The sequence below is a fragment of the Tupaia chinensis genome, unplaced genomic scaffold (genome assembly GCF_000334495.1).
Source record: "Tupaia chinensis unplaced genomic scaffold, TupChi_1.0 Scaffold000569_1, whole genome shotgun sequence".
Lineage (NCBI taxonomy): Eukaryota > Metazoa > Chordata > Mammalia > Scandentia > Tupaiidae > Tupaia > Tupaia belangeri.
Window position 1 is genome coordinate 1,221,791 of NW_006160083.1, and position 9,547 is coordinate 1,231,337.

Below are 9,547 nucleotides of genomic sequence, written 5' to 3' on the forward strand. Positions count from 1 at the left end.
TGCCCGTAGTCCTGGCCAGCTGGCAGTCTTAGAGAAGGACTGCAGTACAGTGCAGCCCTAGGAGGTGGTCCCTGTCTCTCATTTTCTCATGAAAGCAATAAATAAGAATGTGTAAATAAAAATAAAAATTTCCCACTTCTGAAGAGTGTAACCATCTCCTACCAGCTGTGTGGGAAGGGGTAGAGCAGGGCATGAACTCCTAAGGGTCTTTGGTAAAATTTAAAAGGGCCAGCAGATGATATAGTGCTTATGTTGCTGGACTTCCACGTGGCTGACCATAAGTCCTAGATCCAGTGGCTTGAAACTCATGCTGGGCACAAGTGTGTGCGTGTCCAAGATTCTGGGAGGAGAATGAAGGAGAAGGGATTGAGGTGTGATCACACCCCTGGGGGGTTTATTTCTCACTTTCCCTCTCACTGTCTGTCTGTCTCCCTCCGGCAAGCACACACACCCTAAGGCAAAAACCTCTATGAATAAATTAAGTAATAAATCACCAACAATTGTAGTACCTTTATAGAAGAAAATGCTAACTTATATATATTTTTTCAAAGACTTTTGGTACAGGCCCATGTGCTCACCAGAGAGAGGAACAGACAAGAGACAGAGGGGGGAAGTGAGAAATCATCCTTTAGGAAGGATGGCCACATCACAATCCCTTCTCCTCCAGTATCCTTGGAATTCTGGTCATGCACACGCCTGTCCTGCATGTTTCTCAGGTGTTGGGTCTGGAACTCAAACTGCAGAGTTGGCCATGTGAGATCCAGTACCGTAACCACCACACCACCAGCTGGTCTTAACTTTCAAAATTTTTACACCTTACAGCAAACAAAGGATTTTAAAGCCCATATGTCAAAGTAGTGGTTCTTAATACTTCTTGAATCTTTCTAAAGGGTAGATGGGAACATTTTCCAGAGAAATGGAAAACACAACTACATACTCATTTATGTAGAGGGTTCTACTGATTCTCTGAAGACACTCCCACATTAACAATCCTTATTTTACAGCTCATAGAGGTTCTTCTCATTAGCATACTAGCATTTTAAAGGAAAAAAAAGTAAGACCTCAGGAAGGAGGGCCATTATACTGTGTGTGTGTATGTGTGTGTGTGTGTGTGTGTGTTAGGTTATACTTGATCCAGTACCTTCTTAAAAACTAGAAAATAGCATGATTCCAAAGTCACAGATCTTTAAAAAGTGGTTCTTTAAAATTTAAGAACCACAGATTACACTAAGAGTATTCATATATATGCAAAGGAAATTTCTGAACTTGTTTTAAGTCAGTACAATTTAAGTCTTCAGAGAAAAAGGTAAGCTCTTATGTTACATCTATAAGTATCAATATTAAAAGTGTTTGGAAAAAAAACCCAATTGATCAAGGAAGAACACTATTCCCCTGAATATCGCACTGCTCTGTAGAAACAAACCCTCCCTCAGGAGTATAACACCACATCCGTTTGTCTACTTAGGCTTTCTTCATCAGGACCACGTTACTCCTTTATTGACGCGTTTCAGAATCACCCACAAAGCATCAGATTCCCTGTGGGTTACAGAGACCAGAGCAGATCCCTGTGCTAATCAGAGCATGCAGCCCTGCCCTCGCGAGGCCACCTACCTTGCATGTCAAAGACCGGGTGCAGGGCTTCTTGGTGTCAAGGTCGATGACCCCACAGTGGATGTCAGGATCAAACTCTCTTTCTGCCAAAAGCATACACTCATTACAATGGGCTCGCCAAACACTCCTTCATTTATTTTGAAATTAAGAAAAAAGGAGAAATCTCACGATAGTCTTGAATTAACATCCACCACATTGACAGTAAATATAATCTATACAATATGTGAGCACTGTGACTAAGAGAGTGGTGACTACTGCCAGCAGATGACAGGGCGGACATTGTTTAAGTCAGCATTACTGCAAGACTACATTCAGAAACACGCCACAGGAAAGCTATGTTTACCTCTCTGTCTCTCTCTCTCTCTCTCACACACACACACCCTCTTTAAAAGCAAGGATGAAGAAAACAAGTCTACCACCTAAGGGACTTTCTCCTAAAGCTGAAGCTGATCACTTTTAAACACACGAGTTACAGATAGCGGTCATTTGCTCCTTATTAATGCCAGTCTAAGATACAGAGAAAAATTAAGACGGAAAGTGTGAGGTTACCTGATAATCTTTTATTTAAAAATTTCCTGTTATTGGAATTGTCTTCAGATTTCTTTTCCAGAGTGGGAGGTGCAGGAAGCCCTTTGCCATTCAGAATCTGTCCAGGCGAAGGCAAGGTTGGCTTTGGTATTGAGACGCAGTTAAGGCCAGGCTTGACTGAGGAACTCACAGTAGCAGGACAGGCTGGCCCCACCGCAGGTTTCAGTAGTGCGCCATCCATCTTTGGATGGATCTTTTCCACTTTCACAGAGGGCGTCATGCTGTCATAGGAGGAAGCAGGAACACCAGTGCCTAAGTGCTCAGCAGCCCCAAATGATGACAAGCCAGGGGAGGGATGAGGGCACAGGCTGGTCTGCCCCACTGCTGGGAGGTCCCTTATGATTTCATTACAACTACCCAGAAACCAGTAAGCTTCATGCTTATTCAGTCTACAAGTCTTTCTGCCAAGGCCAAAGTCCACAGGGTGACCATCACATTTACCTGGGTTTCTATCAGTTCAGACAAATTCTACACACGGGCCTATAGGAAGCCTAAACCTGATGCCCAATGCAATTTCTACAAGAAGCAAAACATGGGGGGATCAGCAGTTAGTGTAATGGCTATGTCCCTGGACTCCCATGCAGTCGACCGTGGTTCAAGTCCCGGACCCAGTGGCTTAAACTCACGCCGGGCGTGTGTGCGTGCATGCCCAAGATCCCGAGAGGAGAATGGAGGAGAAAGGACTGCAGTGCGGCCATCCCTCCTGGGGGGTGATTTCTTGCTTTCTGTCTTTCTGTCTCTCTCTCTGTCTGTCTGGCGAGCATATATGCCCTATAGCAAAATGCCTCTCAAAAAAAAAAAAAAAAAAGAAGAAGTAAAACCTGGAAAAGGTCTCAAGGGACTGAAAACTATCTGTATACTCCTTAGAGAACACCTTTTGGTAACTGCCAATTTTAAGAAAATATTCATCAAAACAAAGTAAACTTCTGAGTGAGCTAATGCATCCAAGAAATGTCACTAAAGATTTATGATAATTCAAACAGTTTCTGTCTCCCCCCCTGTCTGTCTGGGGAGCATATATGCCCTATAGCAAAATGCCTCTAAAAAAAAAAAAAAAAAAAGAAGAAGTAAAACCTGGAAAAGGTCTCAAGGGACTGAAAACTATCTGTATACTCCTTAGAGAACACCTTTTGGTAACTGCCAATTTTAAGAAAATATTCATCAAAACAAAGTAAACTTCTGAGTGAGCTAATGCATCCAAGAAATGTCACTAAAGATTTATGATAATTCAAACAGGCTTAAACTCCAAGAAGAGGCTCTCTGCTTTGTTAGTGAGGAAGACCAATGTTTAATTAGTGTGTGATGTGTCACTGAAGTGGTCGCTTTCCAGGTCCCGAAAAAGGCTCCTGCGATGGGGGCCGAGACTGTAAGCACCTGGTATAGGGTGGGTGCACACTGAACACCTGCACACTGGCACAGCACTGACCCCTCGTGGAGTCTCCTGATGCTGTTCTTCGGCCTGGTCAAGCTCATGTTGATAGGAAGCCAAAAGTTGGCTCAGTTGCCCTCTATGGGCCTAGCTCTAAATAAAGAAGATCTGGATTGATGAGGTTTTATAAACTTCGGTCAGTAGAGTCAGTGCCCTAACAGCTGTTAAGCTGGCGAGCGACTTACGCGCGCTGCACTGGCATTTTCTTTGGCTTTCAGACAGCTCCAGGCACAAACGCCAAGCCCGCTGTACCACACTTCTGACAGAGGAGCAGGGGCTGGGGGCTTAGCAACCAGGACAAACAGCCCCAAACAGCTGTACCTGGAATAGCCTGACAGCAGCAGAGACACTGAAAAATGTCATGGCCTCGCCCAGCTGGCAAGGTCCTCAAGCAGTAGCAGGTGTTGGACCCTACCCTGAGATTAACCAGGTTATCAGACCTTGGGACCGAGATGTGGGGCATACCCTCTAAAGGGAAGCAGGCCAGGGAAAAGCCACCCGCTACCAGGCTGAAGGATGCAATGACGAGGCAAGATGTGTCTCTATGGGCGTGCATGGCTGCTCCCTCATGTGACCTCGAGGGGCCTGCCAACCTACACATCCACTGTGGAAGGCTGCCAGAGCCTCGCCTGGTGGCTGTGAACGTCTTTCAGTCTCCCTCGTCACTGCTATGACGTGAACCCAAGGCTGTGGGAGGAAACTCTGCTTCCCTGTTTGCTCTGCAGGCCCGTTTGCTAGAGTGGTGTCTGCGAATCTCTCCTCCTTTTCATCACGGCTACTATCAAGAGCAGCAGAGTGCCAATAGCCACTCAGTCTCCCATGGGCCAGACGCTACGCCAGGCTCAACACATGTTAACTCAAATACTCCCTATAACCAAGCACAGCCATTGTTATTCTTAGGCTCTAAGAGAAACGGCGCCCTGGTCAAAGCCTGGCAGCTAGGAAGTGACAGAGCAAGACCTGAACCCAGACCTATCTAACTTGAGGTCTCCTTGGGCAAATCTCTTCAGCTTCATTCTGCTTCCTTGTCCTCATCTGGAAAATGGGGATAAGAACAACATCTACTCCACGGGGTTGTTGCTAAGTGACATGGTGCACCGCCCACCCCCAATCATCAAGGTATACGTTGCAAGACCCCCAGAGGATGCTGGAAACTGGTAGTACCGAACTCTACATATACTCACATGTTTTTCGTATGCATACATATGGATGATAAAGTTTAATTTATACATTAGACATGGTAAGAGACTCACAACAACAATGAAATAGAACGATCATAAATAATACACTACTATAAAAGTGGATGTGGTCTCTCTCTTGCTGGCTCTCTCAAAACACCCTACCGGTCAGTATCACCGAGGTGTGACCATGGCCGACAGCAGGTAATTGGAACTGCGGCTAAAGCAGGGACTACTGTACATAAACACACAGCTCAGTTTCAGTATGGGGCACACAATAAGGGCTCAGTAAATAAGACGTATTAACCACATGATTACTACTTGTACTACTCTGGAAAGTCTCCTATGATGTGACACGGAAATAAAGAACCAATGACATCGATTTGAATGCTCCCAAAGTGGACTCTTTCACATGATCCATTCACCCGCTCCCACACTACTGGTGAACTAGCCCCATTTCCAGCAGGTAAGCTTTAAGGATTGGCCATACTCACATTCTACCATGGGGGACTCTATTTTGTTGGATGGGATGCATTGGCCTGGTGCTCCCCCTGAGTTGCTGTTTCTCTTTGGGTGATTTCAACAACTTGGAACTTGACGAGGATGCGCTAAGGACACCTCCACTGGAAGAACGGTTGCTTCCACTTGCACTGCCTCCTTTACTTTTGGACAGAGAAGGGAAGAAGGAAAATACTGAAGTGGGAGGAACGGCCAAAGGCGGCTTGCTGGATGAGCTGTGTCTTCTTTCTGAAAAGGAAAACGGAGGAAAAACATCAAACAAAACACCACGTTTTAGGCAGGTCTCAAATGAGACTCTGGAAAAGTTCCCTGAAATCAACACATTTAGGTTACATGAATGTGTATCATTAAGTGAAAATATGTTAAACTCAGCGGCTTTCAGAGACGGCTTATCTAGACCCCGCAGACTTACTTAGGATTCTAGGAACTGGTCCTTCTGTTTCCGCAGCATCTCAGCATAAAGAGGTTTATCACGTACACCCATTAGGAAATTAAACCACCACTCTAAACATGAGAATATTGCTTTTGGTTTTGCACACTAGAAATGAGCCTCACTGGCTCCAACGTGTATTCAGAGAGGAGCATAAACTCATCTGCGGAGCTCTGCTACCTGACACGGCACGGAGTTCTGTCTTCCTTTCCAGCATGGCACCTCTCTGATTTTCAAAATAGCAAAATCTTAAGAAACAAGTTGTACCTTCTTTTCTTTCTTCTTCTTTTTTTTTTTCCCCTGTCACTACCCACCAGCATATGACACCAAATGAGAATGTTTCTAGGGTTATCTTATCATTCCTTAAGAATCTGTGCTGAAATTTTCCAGTGAATCATTCCACTCTCTCTCTCTCTCTCTTTTTTTTAATAATCTCACTTGACTACAGATGGCATAGCTCCGGTTCGCACCACGAAGATGCCAAAGGCGCAAGACAAAAATACCACAAATAGCTACGCCTGTTTTTTAAATCAGGAAGTAATTCACGGTTAAGTACAGACTACAAAGCTTTAACTGAAAATAAATCTATCCACTGGAGAATCAGGTTTTCTCAGAGTAAGGCAATACAAATCAAAAGCTGTTAAAGAATGTCACCACTGGAAACAAGTAAATTATTTGGTAACTTTATCCATGGGAGTATCTTATGATGGTAGCTTAGTAGCTGCCTTCAATTAAACTTATAATTTATAAATTACATATCTGCTAAAGTTTGAAAATGTAAGTGATCTAACATTTGACTTATTGCAAGAGGGGAGGTATACCAGTATTTAAAATATTAAGCATATAAGAATCAATGACTGCAAGCATCATTTAAATGGTTGATTTTCAAAGGTCTTCTTACAGTAGTCCTGAGCCTCCTAGTGAGGTTGTGATGACTATTCCTGGAAAGACATTACTTCTCCCATCTTTATGAGGTACTTAAGAGCCTGCCTGGTCCACAATGGGACACAACTATTTTGCTATCTAAAGACAAAAATCCAAATTCTTCAACTCAACCACACAAAGGCTACACTCCAGTTAGGAAGACTAAACAGGTAGTTAAGATTCCACCTGGCTCTATTTCCTCCCTCAAAAGAAGGTTGTAAGGAACAGAAGTCTAAAGTAACTTTGGTTTAATGAAATTTCCAAAACTGACACCTTAAGTTTTTCTCTCTTCTGTGATGCCAAAACACTGTAACCATACTTCCAAGTGTCAGCGCTTGTCAGCCAGGACTGTAAAAACCCGTTTACAGTTTTGTGGCCTGCCCTGCATGGCCTTCTTGATCATCTTCCTCTGAAAGGCATGACAGAGGAGGTCTTCATATGTTATTGATGGGCACAGCTGTTATTGTAAAATTAGTGATTCCTCAAATTACTTTAGACCAATGGTTTTCAATCTTGGCTATATATTAGAATAACCTAGGTGCTTGAAAAAGACAAACTGTGTAGGTCCCTCCCTCAAAGACTATGACTTAATTGGTCTGGGGTGTGGGCTGGGCATCAAGACTCTGACACACCTCCCTGGGTAGCCCAACTTGAGAGACTGCCCTAGACTGGCTAATGCCCCAAGAACATGAGCTCAGTGGCTAAGTAAGGGAGCATGTGCACTGCAGTGAGAACACTGCCTGGTACAGAGCACTACATATAAAGGGCTGCCAAATAAATCTCACGGCTGCTACTTGTCCTAAACTAATGCTTTCCAAACTCCTGTCCACTGTCCTCCATCATCATCATCACCATCATCATCATCACTGCCAGAGAGCACCTTAGAGAAGGGAGGGAGAACAACTCTCCAATGGAGCACGGTCACACTGCAATCTTTCCTCCTCCCCATCGGGACTCTGGGCAAGCATGCAGATGTGCTCAGTGTGTTTTTGAAGTCACCAGGGCTGGGACTTGAACGATGATGGTTAACCACGGAGGATCCAACTCTCAGTTCACAGTGCCCAACCACTGTGCTACAAGGCCAGCTCAACTGAAAACTATTTTTCATGGTTCTTACTGAAGCTACATAAAGTACTATAATTTTACTAAACGTTTTAAATGATAATAAACTCTACTGTTCTCTTCTTTGCCTTAGTCCAATAGTATCCAGTCTTTTGTTGGGGCATTATCACCGCTTTAGATAGGACAACTGTATTTTGCAATAGCATTCCTAGTCCCCCCCACAGCTTAATCAAAAGAAGTGTCTCTCTTCCAGAGACCCCCACCCTGTGTCCCAGGTGAAGCAGGGTACCACGACCCTCAGTTGAAAGAGATTATTCCAAAGCAACAGTATCTATGAAACAACAGAATTGACAAACTTATTATATATACGATTTTCTAATATATAATGAGATAACTATTTAAAAGTTTATTCATGTTTGCCTAGAAAAAAAATCATCTTGTGCATTGTACACAAGATAGTGCACTCAAGGAATAACACCTGTGGTGTATGAAGAAAGAAAACCGTCAATCGGAATGCAACCTCTTCTAAGAGGTAGACTTTTATTTTCTAGGTATCAGAATTCTCAAGTTGTTTCCTCAGATCAAATGTGATGTTATTTGCACTTAAGATCAAATGATCAGATAAAGTCCTCAATCTAATCAAATAAAGTCAGTTCTGCTACAATGCTTGTTTTGATCATTTAAATTACAAATAATTCCAAAGCCACTGATATACTAAGGAATGATCTGAGCATAGTGAAATTTTGCATCTGTTTTGCATAATTATGGATGCAAGGAACACTAGGTGAACACAGAGGAACTACACCCAGCTGAAACTGAGCTGCCCAGGAACAAACAAAACGGACGGCCAGCCACTACCCGCCATCCACCCTCAGCTCGCCATGAGAGTCTGAACCATGCCCTTCACACATGACGTCCTGAAGTCCCTCCCATTTCAGGTACCTCCTTCCACCACTTCCAGTAACTCACAAGCTGCGCTCCTTCCCACGCCCACTTACACAAGCAAATACACTTTTCAAGGTAAGAAGCCATGTAACACATGTCAGCCTGTGCTCCCATTTCCATTAGGTTCCCATCTTTTTCTGCATGTCCACTGATGAAGCCTTTTAAATGTTATGCTGCTACCCCATTTTCCCAACATGCCTCCTGTGGCTTTTCTTGCACAATTTTGTATAGTGGAGTAATTTTTTAGGAATGCATGCTATGTTACAGCAAACTGTAACTTTAAGCTTGTCCTTTCAATGTTTTATTCCCACCATGACCCCCCTTCCTGTTTTCCTCTGTGAACACATTCTTTTCTTGCCCATTAACTCTTAATACAGGATTCAGTACTTGACATACAAAATTTGAAGCTTTCTAAAGTGAAAAATCTGCTAATGTATCAATAATATTTTTTTAAAATAAAATCTATCAAGTGTATTTCTTTCATTCACTTAAAATTGAAACAGAATGTGTGTGTGTATGTGTAAGTAACTGAGATCCTGGCTGGAAAGCACCAACTTGCATCTTTGCCACATTACTGAACTAAGTTGTTTCTTCACCTCATGGACCAGAAACAACTTCTGTGAAAAGGACAGCATCTGGCTTTCCCTTTGTAAGAAAGCAAAACGGAAAACCAGATTTAACTAGAGTTGACTTGGACTTCCTTCATCCTTTCACTGTGGGTCCTTATTTTTTATAAGATTTTAAACTGTGATTCCAACTTTTAAAAGTGTTCCTAGGTCAAAGAGAAATGGGCAAATTATGGGCAGGGTTAGGGAGCCCATAGTAAATGGACAAAAGCCGTGGCCAGATGCTAAGTGCCAC

The 9,547-nt window shown here is 43.3% G+C and overlaps 1 protein-coding gene across 2 annotated transcripts in view; it reads right to left on the reverse strand.

Annotated features, from left to right (window-relative positions):
- The window catches only part of ATXN7 (ataxin 7), a 104,697-nt gene that overhangs the window by 20,715 nt on the left and 74,435 nt on the right, over positions 1-9,547 (reverse strand). For both annotated transcript variants that reach the window (XM_027775511.1, XM_027775512.1), the window contains 3 exons: positions 5,301-5,553; positions 2,161-2,420; positions 1,612-1,694 (listed from right to left, as the gene is read on the reverse strand). In XM_027775511.1, the coding sequence (XP_027631312.1) occupies positions 1,612-1,694; positions 2,161-2,420; positions 5,301-5,553 (596 nt within the window). The remainder of the gene's footprint in view (positions 1-1,611; positions 1,695-2,160; positions 2,421-5,300; positions 5,554-9,547) is intronic.